General features: G+C 34.9%; 1 protein-coding gene across 1 annotated transcript; it reads left to right on the top strand.

Moving 5' to 3' along the window:
• The first annotated feature begins 219 nt into the window (after positions 1-219).
• On the top strand, positions 220-20,697 carry LOC121984454 (probable receptor-like protein kinase At1g49730). The gene is made up of 9 exons (XM_042537386.1): positions 220-464; positions 11,224-11,775; positions 12,660-12,947; positions 13,096-13,357; positions 13,469-13,521; positions 13,604-13,671; positions 14,291-14,380; positions 14,469-14,553; positions 19,735-20,697. Exons 1-9 carry the CDS (start codon positions 383-385, stop codon positions 20,100-20,102), a joined length of 1,848 nt encoding a protein of 615 aa, XP_042393320.1. The 5' UTR covers positions 220-382; the 3' UTR covers positions 20,103-20,697.
• Positions 20,698-21,204: the final 507 nt, after the last annotated feature.

The following is a 21,204-nucleotide window of genomic DNA, read 5'->3' as shown; positions in this document are numbered from 1 at the left end:
GGACTTTGATTGTCTTTTTTTTCCCTAATGTTATGTTTTAATTTTTTTCTCTAAAAACACATAAAACATTAATTAAATTTAAAAAATAAAAAATAAAAAATAAAAAATAAAAGAAAAAATATGCAGCCCACTTTTTTAGGGGCCTCACAAAAATCACGCCTACTCTTTCAATGGAGATATTTATGAAAGGGATATTTAGAAAAATAGTTTCAAATATGTCCGTTTAGAGATGCTCTAAGTCTAGACAGAAAGGGGGGTTTATTGCGCTCTGACTCACATGTCGAATCCCGGATCAATGATTCAAAATGAAAAACCCCTGTGAACTTACCATCTTCGCGTCTCTGACCTCGGATTCTCGATCCTCCTATCTACAACCTCCCTCATGCCGGCGGCCTCTGCTCTACCCCTGTTCTTGGCACTCGTTTCTCTCGGATCCTCCAGCAAAGATCGAGCGCTCGCTGACGGTGAGCCTTCCTCGTTTCCTCCCCCCCACTTTTGATTCCTTTCACGCCCCCGAAGGCTGCGCCGTTCTCGATTGCTAAATGTGACCGTATCAATGACTTTATGTTGCTTTCTTGGGCATGATTCCTGTGTCGATGACGATCTCACTAGTTCTGTTGCTTCTCTGTTTGTTATCTTCTACTTATTCTCTGCCATTCTGAATGATTAGTAGTTAAGGTACAGTTCATAGTGGCTTATAACTGCTACATTGCTGGATCATGGTTGGATGTCGGAGTGGTTGGGTGGTTGTCTGTAGATTTATGTGAAGCATTGAAGAAAGCCGAAACTACATATTCTAAGTTGATAGAGAGTTATTGTTGAATGAGAGGACATTGAGCCTCAAGGAACTAACTAGCAGCTCGGTATGTGGTTTGTACATATAATATGAGCAAGATTCAGAGAATTTAATACTTCATCTTTCTTGGTTGTCGGTATAATATTTGACTAGCAATCATGGTTCGTAAGAACGGCCGCGATGGCCATTGCGGGCACTACCATTCTAGTTCCAATATCATTTCACAAAACGACCACGGAGCGGATTTATAAAAAAATAATAAAATAGAGAATTAGTAAATTTTTTAAAATAAATTACATTAGTAATAAAAAAATAAAATCCATGAAGCTATAAAAAATAATACATCAATACATAATTATCATGCAATAATATAACGTAATGAGAAAAATACAATGAAAATTATATCTTATTAGAGATAATACCATGAAGAGTGATGGGGAGAAACCAAATCTTCATTATATCTTCTTTGAGTATCATGTTGATTAAATTGATCTCCAACATATGAGCGTCGATATAAATTAACATTAAATTATCCGTATGGATATTCATTTGATTGAGTTGATGAAAGATGTTCAGAATTAAATGATTAACTTTGTAATAATGTTTCATCACGATGATTGTAATATCCTAAACCTTGATAACCAATAGAACTGCTAGTGGCACTCGACGATTCACGATCACTTCCATGATGTCCAATATTGCTCCCAAGAGATGTTGAATAATCAGAAATTACATTTTGCGCATTATTATAATAACCCTCAAATCTATGATGTCTAATTCCACTTGTATAGGATGGTGAATAATTAGATGATCTATCAAATGAATCGTGTTTGGCTTGATTGCTACTATAGTATCCATATCCACCTTATTGATAACCAATTGGGCCATGCCTAATATCTTTAGATTCCCAATTATAACTTCTTGATCCATAGTCATCTCTTATTGGAATTCGTCGGTTCACTCTCAAAATAAGATATTTCATATGTTGTTCAACACCCATATATTGTCGTGAAGATCCAATCGAATGTTTTTTTATCATTGACATCAGGTGATTCTGATAAACTTGCCAAAAAGTAATGTTGTTCCTCCATCCCATGCTGACCCATGGTTAGTATCTTGTGTTGCATAATAATTTTCATGACATTGTGCCCATATCATACCCGTGTCATGTTGATCATCTTGATGACTTTGATGACCATGATGCTCACCATGACTTTGTTGATTATTTCCATCATTTGAATTATCATTGTTGTCAATTTCATCACTATCTTCACTATCATCTCTTGATAAAACTTCTTTTCCTTTCAATTGTGTTGACATTTCTACATTATTCTTCTTTCTTAAATGACTTTGAACGCTTGTAGTTTTGTTGCGTTTTTCGGCATCTAATGCTTGAAGTGCTTGATTTAACCGTGCTAAATCATCATCTTTTAAAACTGGTGGTTCATTATCTCTTATCCATTCATTTAAGATGTCATCATCATGAAAACATGATTGAGGTTTATTGAGCTATAAAAATCATCATCTTCTTTTTTGGGCATCATGTCGTACCCTAACTAAGCCGCATATTGTAGTGAACATAAACTAATTTGATCGCCAAGTGATTACGAAGCTTTGTGTGTATAAGAGACCATGTACTCCAATTTCTTTCACATCGAGCATATTTAGCTTAGAATTTTTATTGCAATTTTTTGAAGGTGTGGGCAATCTTCACCATAATCACTCCACATATAAACAAATCAATATTGTATATATTTTGTAATTATAAATGTTTGTAAAATTTAAATTAAAACCATGGGAGACTTCTTTTAATTGTCATTTTGCAAATTCACCTATCTGATCTGTGAATAATTTAATCTGAAAAATCTAAGGAAAAAAAAATTATTGTTTATGTTTGGAAAAAAAGTATAGGAACATAAAAAAATTTTTACCACTAAAGCTCGTGCATTCAAGTCTAGCTCCAATCTCTTGATTACAACTTTTAATCGTTTAACTTCATCATTATAAACACAAGTTTCAAAATATTGAAGTAATGAGTTTAGGAAATATGATAAAATATCAATAAGATAATAAGAAATTAGAATTGAGGAATTTACAAATGATTTTGATGACATACTTTGTACTCTATAATTTAAACAAATAAATTATATGGTTACCTGCAGCATGTAGATGTTGGTATAATTGATTGTATCATCGATTATCAATAATATCCTAATGTGATTGTCAATCTCTGGTATTATCTTTTATTGTCATTTCGCTGCTTCCATTGCTTCGTAGATAATTGACATTGTTGATTTTTGATCTTGGTCAACTAATTTCAAAACTTTTACTAATGGTTCAATTACAGTACAGATATCATGAGCCCTCTTCTAAAATCTTCCATCAATTATGTTGTTTGCAATTACCGTACAAATAAATTTGAAGAATGTCGAATATGACTTTCAATTGAAATAAATTCTATCTCAAATCGAGTTATTCCCAGTCTCAATAATTCATGGTCATTTGTAAATATTTTCATCAAATTCACAACTTTATCGCTATTATATATGAACCTCGTTATTTGCTTGACTTTCTCAATACACTTTTTTACTTTCGTTGTCTTGCCAACATCTTCTAGCATGAGATCGATACAATGTAATGCATAAGGAGACCAAAACAAATGTTGTCTTTCTATCATCAATTTGGCATCAATAACCTTATTTGCACCTTTGCTGTCTGTAACCACATGCACAACATTTTCCTCCCTAAATTTGTCAATAATTTTTTTTATCAGAGATAAAATAAAATTAGCTATCTTTCCTTTGTTGGTGCAATCAACAGAACTATGAAATACCATGTTGAATTGTAGGACCGAATTGTGCGATAGAGGGGCGTGAATATCACACTTTTAAAAACTTTCTTTTCTTTTCAAAATCTTTCGAAATTAGAGACGCAATGAAAAAACAAATATGAGAACTCGGGCGGTTACTTAGTTCGTAACTTACAATCCCTTGGACTGTTTTCGAATAGGCAATCACTATAATTTCTCCTTCCAAAAACTTTCGGAGGAGGAGAAAAACTTATTACAAAGATAGAGGATGGTAACAACTTTACTATACCTCTACTAAAATGAAATGCAAGTACAAAGTGATCGATGCAGAACTTCGACGTTGGTTGTCGGAGAGATTCAGCGTGTCAACAACAGTTGCTTGCACAAACAAAACGAAGAGTGAAAGAGTCAAATTGTTGAGCAATTATAGTTCTAAGTCTTGGATCCTGAGGCTCTTTTATATCTTTTTATCCGGTTGATTGAACTGAATCAGATCCCTCCATCATCGCGCTTGAATTCGGGGGTTTTCCGGTCGATTGAGCATCCTATTAGTTGATTGAACCTATATTATTTCCTTGCTTGCTCTGATTCGATTAGATCAATCCAACGTAATCCGCTTGATCGGTCGACTGATCCTCCTAATCAATCGACTAAACTCCAAAACTTCCTTTACTGTCTAATCCGATCGGATCTGTGCTTTCCATATGTGCTTGGCCGATTGATCCTCCTAATCAGTCGACTAAACTCCATAACTTCCTTTACTGTCTAATCTGATCGGATCTGTGCTTTCCATATATTTTCGGTCGACTGATCCTCTTAATCAGTTGATTGAATCCTTGTTTTCTTTTGATCTTGGATTGACTTCGAGTCTATGCTTATTCGCTTTTATCGATAGACTAAACCATCTTGTCCAGTCAACCGAGCTCTTTGGTTACGAGAGACTTTATTTTTCTACAAAATAAAGTTAGCATAATAATAATAATAAAATAATAATAATAATATAATAATAATAATAATAAAACAACGTTAGAAACAGATAATTATGCATGACTTATTTAGACAATTAGAACTGTCTGATTTTGACTTAGAAAGGTTTCTTCAAATTGATCAACGCCTAAGGTCTGTCTCAAATGGGACACGTTCTCACTGCTTTTCAAGATTGAAAGGCCTCTTGAGGACTTACCTTACTTACTCGTCAAATTGTCGGTCGATCTATTTGGACTTCTTCTTTTGCTTAGTGTCGAATCAACTCTGATCCACTAAAACTTTTCTGCAACACCAAGTTAGCAAAATGAATAGAGGTAGTAAAGTAAAATAGTGCCCTTTGGTCATTCAAATATGTTGGTTCGGTCGACTGTACGCGGTCGACGGGAAACCTTGTTTCGGTCACACTTGCTTGGAGTTCACTCCTTCCCGACTTCTCACTACCTAGAGTTTACTCCCCTAAGGTTTTCCCTTTGCCAACCATTTGGTCATCCTTGACCTACTTGGGATTTTTCCTTGCTCGACATCCTATCATCCTTTACCTGTCGAGACTTTTCTTTTGCAAGTCGTCTGATCAATCTTGACCTGACTGGACTTCGCACTTGCTTAGGTTAGCCAAGACTTGTCAGGACTTCTCACTTGCCTAGTGACCTATTAGGATTTCTCTCTTACCTAGGTCAACTTTGACATGTCAGGACTTCTCTTTTGCTTAGGTTAGCCATGTGTCAGGACTTCTTACTTGCCTGTGAGGACTTCGCACTTGTTTGCCAAGCATTTGGTTAATATTGACTTGCTTGCACTTCTCACCAACTCATTTCCCTTTTTCTGTCATCTGATCAACCTTGACGTTTCTAGTAAACATATTTTCAAACAAACATCAAAACATCAGATGTCGATTACACCAACAATGGTCACAATATATCACAAAAAATTTATAATTGGATGCTTGTTGCATGTGCTCCAACCATCGCACATTATTTTGCATTCATACTTTGGTTATTTTGATTTTAAAGTGCTCAAATATCTAGTTATCTCATCCACGTCCTCTTGTAAATAAACACTATCAATTTGGCATCTCGTGGGGCCTTTTATTCTTGTTCTAGCCTCAGTAATGGTGATTATCATGGATTGATAGTATGGATCACTATCTGCTACATTAAATGGAATGACATTATATATGAACAGTTCTGATATTGCCTTACTAACATCTTTTACTTTTTTAGCACCAAATCAATTTTTGATACTCTTATGTTTTTTGGAAACATAAAAGAGTCAATTCCTTTTTATAGTAATTGAGACATTCCTTTTTTAAAATCAGGATCTAAGTCATATGAAGAACTAGAAAATCCTACGATTATAAAATTTGGAGTAGTTAAGTATATTAAATTGATAAGATATATACACATAAATTTAAAATATTATTTATATATTGTTTACCTTGACCATACCTATGACACATCTCCTCTTCAATGACTCTTGTTTTACGACTTTCTTTAATGACTTTTTGTAATTCTTGATTTCTTCGATATCATCTTCACCACCACTACCACTTTTTTTCATAACATTGATGATATTTCCTTAGGAGCTTTGTGAGATGTCTCGACATTTTGAGTAACACGTGCAATATGTTATTTTAATCTCATTATAACTTTTCCACAAAATTTACATCGTATTGTTTTATGGTTGTCACCCACAATTTGACCAAATTGACAAGGATTTGGTGCCTTTCTAAATAAATAAATAATAATACATAATTTTGACTTAATGATAATAATTAAAATCATGATATTGAGAACACAATTTGACCAAATTGCCAAGGATTTGGTGCCTTTCTAAACAAATAAATAATAATACATAATTTTGACTTAATGATAATAATTAAAATCATGATATTGAGAACACATATTGAACCACATAAAAATAAATAATTCTTAATAACTTAGTATATGATGGAATAAATGAAGGTGCTGATGATCATGCGTCAAAAGATGCATATGCTCAAATTTATGGTAGATGCTCAATTAATAGAACTGGATGAAAAATTAAAAAACTTACTTTGTTTATGAATATGATGAAAATGATAGAAGAAAACAATTAATCAAACAGAGTTGATGATCGTGAGCCAAAAGATGCATATGCTCAAATATATGGTGAATGCTTAATTAATAGAACTGGATGGATACTCATGTAGTCATGCATTATTGGGCTGAAAAAAAGAAGACGTGATGTGATTGTGATGTTGAACATTAAAAGATTAAATGAAAAGCAAAGTAGATCAAACAAAATGGTAAAAAATGGAATTCAAAGTCTTCTTAATCAATTAATCAAGACATTCGTTCAATTACTGTCATTCTGTTCTTTTGCCATTATAACATCTAAGAACGGATTCCCAAAGCAAGCGTCGTTATTTACCGAAACTTTGGAACATCGTGAGGCGTTCCCATGCCGGAACTCCCGTTCCAGTGTCAGAATGCTCGTTCCAACCGTTCTACGTCTATTCTGACGAATCATGCTGGCAATAATACAGATGGCTTGGGATTTCCATGAGCACATTCATGAGCTGTTGCTCTTATTGGAAACAAAAAGTCTTCAAATCATACATTGCTGGTTAATTTGGAGTGAGACTATTTCTACCTATAAATCTCATGTGTTTATAGAGAAGAATACCATTGTTACACATGCTATAGGTTAAATGGTCATTATAAATTGTTTTTGTGACCTAAATAATATGCTACTGAAATATATGGAACCACTATTTTTCTCGCTTCACATAAAACTGTTTCAAAAAGTATATATCCTTAATAGAATAGATTTTGTTCCAACCTTGTCTCAAATTTGGCAATTCTCTTGTTAAACCTTGGTTCAATAGAATATCTTTTTCATTGTCTTTTTGTAATGGGCATTTGTAGCACACAAAAAAAAACAAAATTAGGCAACTAACACAAAGTAAGAAATACACAAATTTACATGGAAAACTCAAACGAGAAAAAAATCTCATTGAGAAGAGGAATTCACTATGTCAAAAATTGGTACAGAATGAGAGTTGTGGCTTACATCACATAACATGTAGGCCAGACCCAATAAAAATTGAGTCTCAAACTCTAACAATTTTCACCCTGACACAAATTCCAAAGCATGGAATGAGAGACAAGATTCCAATCTTTGACCAAATATTCTCCACCTTTTCCACAAAAGCCCCAAAGGGCATAAATCAACAATGAATATCAAGTCTAAGAAATGCTCAAACTGAGCTACAAGGAGTGACTTAGCATTATATCAGTTGGATTATCACAATTATATCACCCACAAAATGATACGGAACATCAATGTGTTGTGTCCTCTTCTAAACATCTAACTTTTGGAGGAAAATGACACGCTAATTATCACACAAAACAGTGGTAATTTGCAAGTCTTCATTGAGTTCATTGAACAACAACCAAATAACTTTCTTACAAGCCATAGTAATAGTTATGCACTCAGCCTCAATAGTAGACAATGCAATTGTAGACCGCAAAGTAGCTCTTCAACTGGTAGCACAACACAACAGTGAAAGCATCTTATGAGAGACCTTTTATCAAGGTCTTCAGTAAGATCAGAATCAACATAACTAATGACTTATCTCTAGTTCTCCCAAACTGCAAATAAACATCAGTAGTGTCACGCAAATATTGAAAAATCCACTAAATTGCTGTTGAATGTTTCTAACCAGGATTTGTCATATATATTTACTGACTGCATATAACAAATTTGGATATGAACAAATCATAGCATGTATGAGAGATTTGACTACACTAGAATATAAAATTCCTGACATATATTCAACCTCATCATTCGACTGTGGAGATAATAGAAATGAAAGCATGAAATGAACTGCTAAGTGAATATCAACAGGTTTGACATATGCATATTGGACTTACAAAAAGAACTTTCTCAATGTATCTTTTGGCTTAGATAAAATATCACTTTTCTCTCTGTTTGAATCTCGTAGACAAGTTTATTCTTTACCACTCCCAAACCTGTCCTCTCAAACTACTTACTGAGTTGGACTTTCTTTTCTCACTCTTAGCCTTGGCTACTATCAACGTATCATCAACATTTAGGAATAGATATAGAAAATGTCTCATTATCAGTCATTTTAAAATAAACATGGGTATCATAATTACTTTTGAAATCATGAATAGTCATAAAAGATTCAAACCTCTAGTACCATTGTTTGGGGGATTGTTTCAGACCATAAAAGGACATTTTTAGCGGACACACAGTTCACCTTTGCAAAGACTTTAAAACCATCCAACTGCAACATGAAGATGTCCTTCCAAGTTCTCCATGTAAGAATGGTGTCTTTACATCCAATTGCTCAAGCTTGAAATCATGTATTACCACAATACCAAGCAAAGATTGAATTTGACTATGCTTTACAACTGGAGAAAACACCTGTGAAGACTATGCTTCTAGAACATGATTGTAACCCTTTGCAACGTCTTGCCTTATATTCGGGTTCTTCAACTTCTAGAGTTCCTTCTTTCCTTTTGAACAACCATTTAAAATGAACAACTTTATCTCTGCTAGGCCTGTCTTTAGTAATGGAATATTGTGGTGGTGGTGAAGGAGAAACAGCAATCTGCACATGTGAGCTTGGCTAAAATGCAAACCATGGTGTAGATTCTTACAAAATCTCAATCCACATCTGTGTGCTTGATTTCTGATTTGCCTTATAAGAATCTTTAGGAGTAAGTCAAAAAGCATGGCAATTCATTAAAAATGACTTCCTTATTGTGTTGACCTTTTTGATTTCTAGACACCATAGCTTGTATCCTTTAATCTCAAACTTCTATCTAAGAAAAATATACTTGATAGATTCAGGTTCTAGCTTTCCATTATCAACAGGAGCATAAGCATGCCATCTACATATCTTCAAATTAGCGTAACTAGCAACAATACCTGACCAAACCATATCTCTTGTGTATTATTTTAGTTAATAATGATTGAACGAGAGCAGATAACAAGAAAACAAGCTGTAGAGACTGCTTTGGCCCAAAAAGATGAATTACAAAGTATACAATGTACTTTCTCCATCAAAGTCCTATTCATCCTCTCTCCTATATCATTTTGCTGTGGAGTATGATGAAATGTTAAGTGCCTCCAATTTCTTCTAACATGTATATAGAATTAAATTCATCAGAACAAAGTTCCAAGCCATTATCTTTGCAGAAACATTTATTACTTTCCTGCTTACTTCTTAATCATAATCTTTGACTCCTTATATGTAGGCAATACATCATTTTTTTTCTTCAAGAAGAACACTCAAAATTTTTGGGGGAAAATCATCAATGATTGTCAACATGTAACTAACACTTAAGGCACTCTAGTTGTTCGCCAAAGATCAAAATCCATATAATCGAGAGTTCCCTTTGTACTACGGGTACCCTTTGTGAATTTGATTCTCTTCACCTTCCTAAAAACTTAGTGCTCACAAAATTGCAATTTATTAATAGTTTTTCCATCAAGAAGTCCTCTTCTACTCACTTTAATAATACCATTCTCACTCATATGCCCAAGACGTATATGCCAAAGTCTAGTAACATCACCATTGCACAAGAAAGGGGTAGCAACAGTCGCATCACCTGCAATCATACAACCTGCAAGACATATAACTTGGCAAACATTCTTTGTGATTTCCATCACAACAAGAGCACCGTTGTTAAACTTCAAGACTCCACCTTCACTTGTGTATTTGTACCCTTTTAAATAAAGGGTATTCAAAAAGAGATAAAGATTCCTCTTCAAATCTAGGGCATGCCACATCAAGTGTTCTAACAACTCCACTAAACATCTTGATTAATTGTACCAATGTCAACTACCTTACAAGATGCATAGTCCAATCAATAGGTACCTACAATCATAATTTCATATGATGAAAACCGATCCCTAAAAGGACACACATATGCAAGGCACAACCAAAATCAAGAATTCAAGCCTTACAAGGATTGCAGTCACCATTAGAAGCAACTAAGAGTTCTATATTAGTATTACTGTAATCTTTCACAACACTGGCTTCACTAAATTATTCTAGTTGTTTTCCCCTTCTGAGTAGCAACAACCTTCTTCTTATTCTACAACTTGTAGTCTTCAGATTTGATGTGATCCTTTTCTAGTAATATCTACAAACTTTATCTCTATTACTAGATTTTGACCTTCCCCTCACATCGCCACTAGAATTTTTCTTTTGAGTTCTTCCTAAAACAATAAGGCCCTCTTTTTCAGCCTCAAATCTAGCTACAAGGTATTTTATCTTTTCCTTGGACAATATAGCCTTATAAACCCTTGGATCATTCAAAGTAAGAGTATTATGATTGTATAAAATAACGCCACTTTAGTGGTAGTTTAAAATTAACAATGTCGGAGAAGCCTAAAAATAGTCAAATGGTAAAGCACAATGTTGAGTAATTGTCAGAGGGAGTATGGACTTGGAAGAGCCCTGGTAAGGAAGGTGATGGAATTTGAAGGAAGGATGGTGCCTCCTTTTATTTCAAATTTGATGTTCACTTTTTACTAATTCTTTGTAAACTTTGGTATTCTTTTTCCTGTATTATTATTCTTCAGTATACTAAGAGAAGTAATTTAACTCATGCAGATTGCCCCCTGAACTTTAGTTGGTCAAACTTCACTTTAGCATCTTCTTTTTGTTCAAATCAAGATGAGCATGGAAAGTGCTGCCGTTATATTAATGGTTTCATTGCAATTTCAATTGCACATTTTGCAAGCACAACTGGAAGACTGGGTGTGCCACCAGCATTCACTGAAATCTGCCTCAACTCAATTTCAGAAAATTTCAACTTGCTTGGAATACCCATTTCTGCCACTAGCTACTGTGGTTTGGGGCCAAAAATTAGAGTATCTTATCAGTGCGAAGGCAGAGCTACTGTGTTGGAAATGATGCAATCTCCCAATTTCATTGATGTTATTCAGACCTGTAAAACACCCCTGTCTCTGAACACTAGGTGCAAACAATGTCTAAACTCTGGCATCATATATCTTCATCACCTTATAGCACAAGATGATAATGTCACTCTAAGTGTCTGTCGTGATGCACTTTTTGTGACACTTGCAAATCAAGGTGGCAGTTTTTCTGCTATTGATATGGCAGCTTGCTTCTATGGGGTCCAAGGATTCAATATTGTTCCAGGTTTGATGTCTTTGACATTGACTGTTTGTATGTATTCCAAAATATTACTCATACTTTTGGCCAGCAGTTATGTTTTTACACCGTGGGATTTATACTTTAATCACAAATATACAGTTGGTATCTATATATTCTACAGTTTAGTCAAATATAAAATATTGTTGATTTTTTATGGAAAAATGGGCATTAGCTGCAAGAGATGTGACATGAAACTTGGCTAAGAATGCAGTCTTCAAGAATCTTGGTTGGTTCAGAAGTTGAACTTCTTTAGGTGCCTATTATGGATTTAATGTGCAAACCCATGTTTAGTAAGTTTTACTTTCTTTCAATAGATGTACAGGCATAATCCTTTCATGACATCATATTTATGTCGAGCAGTTAATAAAAAATTGGCAATTTTTTTTAATAAACATTGTGCTGCTGCTGCAGACTTCAGAATAGGAATGAAAGAGCTGGCGTTATTATGCATTTACAATCATATCATCGAACTGTAAAAAAATCTTGTTTACCTATTAGTAAAAAAAAGATTAACTAGGTTGGGTAACATCGAGCTTGGGGTGACCGGCCCGGCCCCACGGAAGTTTCCCACCGGCCACTAGGTAAATCGGGAAGCGCTCGCAGCAGCAACCCAGGAGCCCAACATCCTTTAGTTGCGTGCTCCATTGGAGGAAAAATTCCTGCAAATTCGCTTGTTTACCTATTAGTAGATATAATAAAGGGTGGTTCTATGCTTTTGAAACATTTTAAATGTTGATTCTTGATGTAACTATATCAGCAGCAGGAGTAAGAACTATTTGCCAATTTGCATTTTCTTGTAACCATTTTTTCCTTATTGCTTTAGAAGTTTTTTTTTCTTCTTTTAAATATTTCTAAATTGATACTTCTAGGTCCATCCTCTCAATCAGTTATACCTGTTATTACTCCAAGTTCAACCTTCTCTGAAGCTCCAAAACAACAGATAAGTATCACAACAACAAACAAGATTCAACACGCTTACCACCTTTCTCTGGTTCTAAGAATCGGTATCGGTGTGATAGCGCTTACTGTCTTCTTACTGCTGATCTTGATACATCTCATCCGCAAGAATATCAAAGAACTAAACAGTTTGGGTGAGGGAGACATCTTGGAAAAATCACAAAATACTCCACCTGTTAAAATCCAGATGGCTCGAAAAGGTTCAATCATGGAATTCTTCTTTGTTCACTTAAGTTCATTGAAGATTGTCTAGATTTTCTATCTGTGTTGATGAGCTTGATGGTTTCATGAACAAAAAATTATGCATTTCATTTTTCACACTAATCAATGATATACATTATCTTTCAGGTCCATCAACTATGCTTCGAAGATTCACCTACAAGGAAATCAAGCTAGCAACAGATAACTTTAGAACTGTCATAGGAAAAGGTGGATTTGGAACTGTCTACAAGGCTCAATTTGCAGATGGCTCTCTAGCTGCTGTTAAACTGATGAATAAAGATTCAAAGCAAGATGAAAAAGACTTTACCCGGGAAATAGAGCTTCTTGCTAGACTACATCATCGCCATCTGGTCACTCTTAATGGTTTTTGTATTGAGAAAAATGAGAGGTACAGAAATTTACTTTGCTATTTGTCTAAATTAAACTGAATGTTTATTTTCTGCTTTATTATTTTTCTAAATTAATTGAATGTTTATTTCCTCTTCCTCATTGTTTGCAGGCTTCTTGTTTATGAATATATGGAGAATGGAAGCTTAAAAGATCATCTTCATTGTAATCCTTTTTTATGTATTTGTTATGTCCTTGAGCTACATTTAAAGTTTTTTCTTTACTTGAGCTTTGTTTACTGGTGCAGCAACAAGAAGGAATAGATTAAGATGGATGACTAGGTTACAAATTGCAAATGATGTGGCCAATGCTCTGGTAAATAGTAAATATTGTCAAAGCAGATTAAGATTTTCTGAATATTCGCTTGTACATTTCATCAAGTGGACCATCTTGTTGTATATTTCTTTCCCCACTTGGTTCTATGCTAACTGGTTGCATCTATATGTATATGGAAATTGGAACTCCTTTTTGGTGTTTCCTTGTGACTTCAATTGGATACCTGTCCTATTCTTTTGTGGGGCTGAAATTTCATTGGTGTTTTGAATTTATTTATTCATTCCTTCTGCAGTCTGAGACTGGAGCTTTAATGTAAGTCAAGCTTTATTGTCAATCAATTTTAAGCTTATTTTTCTGTTAGAATGGCAGTATGCTTCTTGCACTCACTCATGCTTGTAGCAAAGATGATTATTACTCAATAGAGAAGATTACAAATAGCTTTATTCATACACATAAACCTTAACAGGATAAGTAATTGAATAATTTCCATGTGGTACCATCTAGTCTAACAATTTGACTTGTCAGAAATTGATATCCATTGATGGGTTTTTGGTGCAGAATATCACTGTTTAGACAATGCTAATCTTTTTGTCAGAATAATTTGGCAATTAATCAGCTTTCAGATGATAGAGCTCCTATGTACTTTTTTGAACTGCAGGAATATCTCCATTTCTATTGTGATCCTCCTCTCTGCCACAGGGACATAAAGTCGAGTAATATTCTTTTGGATGAGAACTTTCTGGCGAAGGTAAATATCTTCATGTGTTATTCATCTGCATGCTGTATTTGACACTCAAGCATGATGTATCTTGGCTTTGATGTTTATCCCTGTTTAGGTAGCGGACTTTGGTTTTGCACACGCATCGAAAAGCGGTGCAGTTTGCTTTGAGCCAGTAAATACAGATATCCGTGGTACTCCAGGCAAGTACGAAAGAGTCCTTTTGTGTTGGTGTTGACTCCAGAAGGATAATGTATGTGCTAGTGGTAATTATTTAATCAGGAAATTGGTATTTGTATGGTTTGGATTAGACTAGCAGGGTTACTCAAATCTGATTTAGTCTAAACAATTTCCTATGTGTTACAACTTTCAATAATATGAGCAAACTTACATTAACATTATACAAACTTCTTAGATCAGCTAGTACGAAATCATTAATTTCTAGAATCGTGTAACAATACAATTACTTGATGAGGGTAATTGTGTAACTTCATGAAACTAGTAACTTGTGTGTTCGTATCTCCAAGAGGAAGGATTATAATAAGTGTAGTCTGTTCTGTCTCTTTCCACCAAATGAATAGTGAAACCATTCATAATCATTACTAGGTGAAGTTCTTATGCAATAAATCAGAGCACTGTACACTATCTTAAATGCCACTGAAACTAAATTTATTCTAAGCCCTAATTCATAAAAGAAAACTTAGATTGGCTGTTGCCTGTTGGTATTTTGAATTTTAGTTTCCATAAATGATAAAGAATATACTTTCAATTGGACAACATCTAAGTACAGCATTCTCATTTATAAGTTTATTTATCAATATGATAAGTAGGCTTAATCATGAACTAGAGGAATATGAATGTACCTAAAACCATAAAAGAGATGAACTATTGGTAGCTCAGAGCTCAGGCCATTTAAAGTTCATCTGAACTCAACTTGACTTCTTAATGGGCCATGCTTCAACTTTAGTTTTATGCTCAATGTTATCAGAGTTTGAAGCATGCAAACATAACTAGCTTTATATCATTAACAAATTCATATATAAGCTTGTGAGCAGTTCGTGAATTTCACAAATTTTGTTTTATAATATCTTTATAAACTATTATGTATTTGATATAGTCGTGGATTATGATTTCTATTATCTATATATATTAGTTACCACATTATCTGTATATATTAGTTACCATATCTGCCAATTAGTTAATTGTCAATTAGTCTAATTATAATTTCCTAAGATAGATTCTTAGTTTGTATATAAATATACCTCACTCTTCAATAAAGAAGATTAATTCTTTTTATCTAAAATTAACAATATCAAACTCACTCTTGAGTTTGAGAATCTTTTGGTTCTACCTTAAAGAAGTTTGAACATACTTGATCTCTAAGCTAGACTCAGTCAGGCCATTTTTTTTTAAAGCTATGTAAATGGGTTGGCTCAATTCAGAGCAGCAAAGCTTGAGCTTGAATTTTTTACTTATATCAAGGCTGAGCTTGATAGTAATTTGTGGTCCAGCCTGAGCAAGGGATGATTCATCTGTATATAATTTTTAGAAATATATGTATTGCTATCATCCATGGTTGTGATGTATAATTAGAGGGAATTTTTTAAGGGGTACCAAAAGGAATTATGATAAAGTATCTAGGAGTTTGAACCTTAAAAGAAACTCCAAACTGTGGCTACTGTCTACTCTTCTAGTTGGAAGCATTAATAAGGTTTCCCTTGTGCTTAGACTGCTGTTTCTCTCATCAGATTGATAACAATGCTTCAGTTTTCAGTGTTACATCAGTTGTTATTTATATAGTTTTATTTATGAGATGTTGTATCTATACACACTGTTCTATATATATATTTAATGTATGCATACTCTGTTTTTTCTGTTCCTATCTTTTATCTCAACTTAGGAAACCAAATATCAAGATTGAGATAAGCTTTCATACTTGCAATTACAACAACATTTCCGGAAATGAATAGAAATGTAGTTCCATATGACTTTTGCTTGCTTCACAATCACATTACTCTCTAGAGCCCAAGTGAATTGCTAGTGACAATGGTGCAACATGAGGAACAATCTCACATGACACAAAACTTATGTAGAGTAATAATATATTTTTAAAAAAAATGATTTGAGGGACTATATGTGTCCTTTCATTTTATTGAGGTCCCAAAACTTGATGCAAAAGGTTGAGATCTCAACCACATATATTGAAGGGGAGCCCTGGCTCAACCGTAAGTTGTTGCCGTATGACTTAGTGGCCACAGGTTCAAGTTACGGAAATAACCTCTTCCAATGCAGGTTAAGGCTACGTACAACATACCCTCCCCGGAACCCTACATTGGCGGGAGCTTCGTGTACCAAGCTGCCCTTTTTAACCTACTTTTAGATAATGTTCATCAAATACGAGGCATAAAATAAATCATTTATATAATCAGTAATTGATATGCTTCTCAACAAATGATGTGATGACTTGCTTGAATTAACATTTTTTAGGGATTCGACTTGCTCGAGTTAATATTTTTTAGGGATTCATGGTAGTTTCCTCTTGATTGCACAGGGACCTTTATACTCCAAAGAATTAGAGGTCTTTTTCAAGTATGCAGTAAATCTAGACTTATCAGTGTTGGATTGGAAAATCATTAGCATTTGTTATTCCAATTTGCTTGGAACCTTGCTTTCTTCTTCAACCAACAAAAGAGGTTATGTGGTCTATCCAATCTTGTGAGGATGGTTTGCCCGACCAAGTATCCAAGAATATAGAGAATATGATATTCCAACCAACATATGCAGTAGAGCAGTGGAAAAAAAAAATTACAAATCTTCTTCTATCTCATCTCTACACATGAGGCAATTGAATGATGGGAGCTGCATTGTTCCCTTTTTTCATCTAACTCTTGTAGCTAAGTATTTTGACTTTGATCAAAGAGTGCGATGCGAGCACCAATTAACTCCATCCAAGGGACATATGTTTCATCAAATATCTTGATTTCATATGTAGATTTATCTATGAAGATATTTAAGTTACTCCATCTCAAATGCATTCTCACAGGTTTAAGTCACCAAACTCCCTTCACTAAATCCATTAGCTCAGTTGCATATACTGACCTAATGACATGCAGTCCAATGTTAAAGAAAGAAAGTGCTATAATATTGAAATTTTCAAAGGACTTCTTTGTGATTATAAGAAATATTTGAACTTTTTTTTGAAAAGAATGCAAATATATTAAACTGCACACTAATCTCCCTCCCATCCCATGCATGCTTTATGTTTTCCTTCTAACTCTAATCTCCTCCCCACTCACACTGACATTGTTGCTTGCTGCTGCCCTAGCGTAGTAAGCCAAAATTTCAACCGTCGCCTGTGATGAGTTGTTTCCATTTGACTTCACATATAAAAAGGTTTAAGTTCAAGACCTAGTTCACTTCAAACCTATGTGAATAAGATTGGTGTACTTAGGTGAAAATTCAAACCGGAAGGTATTTTCACTAAAAGCTCATTGCAACCTAGCCTCGGGACATATTTTTTCTGTTTTTTTGTTTTTAACCGAAATGATTTGAATTTGTGGGGGATTGTTGAATTTTGTTTTAAATTCAAAGCATTTTTTTTTTGGTAGTGTTTTTAGTCCCACATTGCTAAGTGGAGAAGCTTGGAAGGGCTTATATAGGAAGCCCTTCCATCCTTGCTTAGCAATGATAAGGGGGCCTACACGCATGCGCGGGCCAAGCCCAAATCGAGTGGATTTGGGGGGTTAGAGCCGGAAATCCATAAACCGGGCGTCACGTACGTGATTAACGCGCGCAGGGGGAGGTGCAAATCCCCAGCCTGTGGGCCTTGCGCTCACGGGCGGCCCGATCTGTTTTTGCTGGTTTGGTTCGGTCTGAACCAAAACCAAACCAGAGTTTGGTTTTTCGCTTTTGTTCCGCGCGTGAGGAAGGGACGCAGACGCGACACTGAGACGCGTTTCCTCGCTAGCGAAGCAGTGCTTCGTATCTTCTCAGAGTGAATAAAAGGGGACTTGCAGCACCTCTATTCTTCACTCAAGCCTCGAGCTTTCTCCTCCTTCTCCCTTCTCTGTGCGATTCATTCTGCACGGTTTTCTGCTTTCTTCTCGTCGAGTTTTTCGCTGCTTTTTTGTCCTGAGGCTTGGTCTTCCGGCGATCTGAGGTTGGGTCCGAGTGTAGCGTCCGTTTTGGAGTGCACCTACAGACGAGACGAGTGGTTGTCGGATCTTGGGGGAATTTTGCCGGAGAGCCTTTGCACCGTGAGGCGGCAATAAATTCTCTAAGGACAGTCGGCGTGCCGACGCTTCAACCGGATAACTATATTCTAAACCCTACTCTTTTATTTATCTGTCTATTGCATGCTATTTTTTGTGCGAATATAATACTGCTTATATTGCTTTATATTACAACAGAAAGTCTTTAGGCCTTGACAAAAGATCCAATTGTTTTAATTTTACTTCCTGGGTTGTATAAGAGTGAACAGGGATGGAAAGATCCATTTTAGGATTCTATCTCACACGTATCTACCATGTTAGATTAATACACAGTCATAATCATTTAAATCTATCGATATTCTATTATAACAAAAATCTCGTACCTACCAAAAACTCCAAGTAATGGAGCAAGATCTATCTGGAGTTGTCCTCTATCATCCTTTAGGTGTAAAATAAGATATCTCAACAATATTATCTCTAAGGTGATTGGATGATGTCAAGTAATGACACCACCATTCGCATAGTAAGGCCATATTGTACTCCTTTAAACTAAGAATGTCAAGCCCTCCACTGTAGTTGGGGTGCACACTACCCTTGCTCCTTTGGCTACTTGCCTCCCAATGTATGAGAGTGAGGATTTCTCTGAATTTGTTGTGAGGCACTAAATACTGAAAATATCGCCAATATGATTTAAATGTGTAATATACGATCTGTTTCTTCTCCAGAAAATAATAATGTCATCAGCATATTGAGTATATGAAAACTCGAATTTGAGCATTCTCCTATCACCCCCTTTAATAATCATGTACCTTGCATTCCACAAAGTGATAAAAGCCTCTAGAATACGTTTCTATCTTCAATATTAGAATCCCCAACATGAAGTGGATATTCTATTTCTTTGCTTTCTTCCATTCGCCATGAGGTGAAAGATGATAACACTGGGCGTTGGTGTCCCTTTTAAATTCTCCAACCAAAACAAAATAAAAAATATAATTCTATTCTCCTAGATAAATGTATTTACCAAAATTAACTTTTATAAAACTAAAAATTCATTAGAATAAAATTTCTCATTTGCATTAGACAATTACACATTTAGTTTAAATTCTGAGCATGCTTATAGTTTTATAGTTCATTAAATAGATGCAAATTATAACTTGGCGTGTCAATTTACAGGATACATAGATCCTGAGTATGTGGTGACTCAAGAGTTGACAGAGAAGAGCGATATATACAGCTATGGTGTTTTATTACTGGAGCTGGTCACTGGGAGGAAAGCAATACAAGATAAGAGGAATTTAGTGGAATGGTTTCGGAACTTCATGGCAGCAGATTCTAGTTTATCTGAAATGGTCGATCCTGCTGTTGGGGATTCGCTTAATTTTGAGCAGCTCAATATGATGGTAGGGATCATACAGTCGTGTACTCATCAAGAAGGGCGTTTAAGGCCATCAATCAAGCAAGTACTGAGGATTTTCTCTGACCATCTGGATACAGTGAAAAGTAATTTTACAGAAAACCAAGATGATCATTATCTTGAGTGAAATGCTAGCCAGTATTATAGAAATATGAAGTGATTCCTTCTAGTGGCTAAGAAAGTGATTTCTTCATGAAGGTCAGCTAATGCCATCAAGCGAGTGCCAAGGGTGTTCCCCAATCATTTTTAGGTGGTCTTTCTGAAATAAATACAGTAGTTACTATCCTGAGGGAAAGACTAGTTAATTCTACATAAATATGAAGTAATCCACTGTGGAAATCAAGGTGTCCATAATTTTCTTGACGTGTTTCTTGGCAACCCTGCTGTTTGGCAATAAGAAGATCAAAGCTCCAAGACATAACAGTGATTACAACAACCTTATCCTTGAAGGTTCCCTCTGATTTATCTCCATCCTATATAATTTGCTGGGAATAAAAATATTTCAGCTTTAGCTAAGTTGTTTTGTTTTGTGAAAAGAGAATAATGCATCATTCACTAGTAGATTTGGGTGCTCTTGGTTGGTTTGTTGCTACTTCCATTCACGAGTAGTAATGTGTTATGAAAATTGCTTTCGGAATCTTTTCATTTTCATTGAATGCAGTTGTATCTTATCACATATGATTAAAATTCTCTAGAAATTACTGTTTAGAATGAAGTTATCATATATGAGCCTCCAAGTTCAAGATGATGTAGCAGTAGTTAGTTTTAGTAGGTTCATATTACTGAGGGGCCTTACAGCAAGGAGTGTTATTTGCCAAGCTTCAATCTGAGACAATTATTCATTGAGCTATGACTATGCTGAGAATGGCCTCTTTCAGTACTGTTGCAATTATTTTCATGGCCAAATTGCTTCCCATTCTCATTTCCTGACAACTGCTTTGTTGATAACCTCCAAGAAAGGTATTCTTTGCGGAAAATTCACATGCTATAGGTTCCCTTGGAAGAAAGATTTACTACTCCAGATAAATGGTTTATGCTTGTTATATTTGTTACATTATAATAAAAAGATGATTATGCTCATTCCAAGTATTCCTCATAGTTTGTAATTAAATTATGTGACGGAAAGTAAATCATCAATTTATAGTTGACCATTAAATGATTAGAGGATAGAAGGAGTGTTTATCTGAGGACACTTATAATAGTTGTTACAGCTTCTTGGTCTGCTCGAT

The sequence above is a fragment of the Zingiber officinale genome, chromosome 5B, assembly GCF_018446385.1.
Source record: "Zingiber officinale cultivar Zhangliang chromosome 5B, Zo_v1.1, whole genome shotgun sequence".
Classification (NCBI taxonomy): domain Eukaryota; kingdom Viridiplantae; phylum Streptophyta; class Magnoliopsida; order Zingiberales; family Zingiberaceae; genus Zingiber; species Zingiber officinale.
The sequence above is the reverse complement of the archived record's forward strand: the minus strand, read 5'-3'. Positions and strand labels throughout refer to the sequence as shown.

What these genes read in the sequence shown, in the direction of transcription:
- LOC121984454 (XM_042537386.1), top strand. Translation starts at nt 383, where the DNA reads ATGCCGGCGGCCTCTGCTCTACCCCTGTTCTTGGCACTCGTTTCTCTC. An exon ending in AGGATTCAATATTGTTCCAG is followed by an intron (nt 11,776 to 12,659) that starts GTTTGATGTCTT and finishes TGATACTTCTAG; the next exon opens with GTCCATCCTCTCAATCAGTT. An exon ending in AATCCAGATGGCTCGAAAAG is followed by an intron (nt 12,948 to 13,095) that starts GTTCAATCATGG and finishes ATTATCTTTCAG; the next exon opens with GTCCATCAACTATGCTTCGA.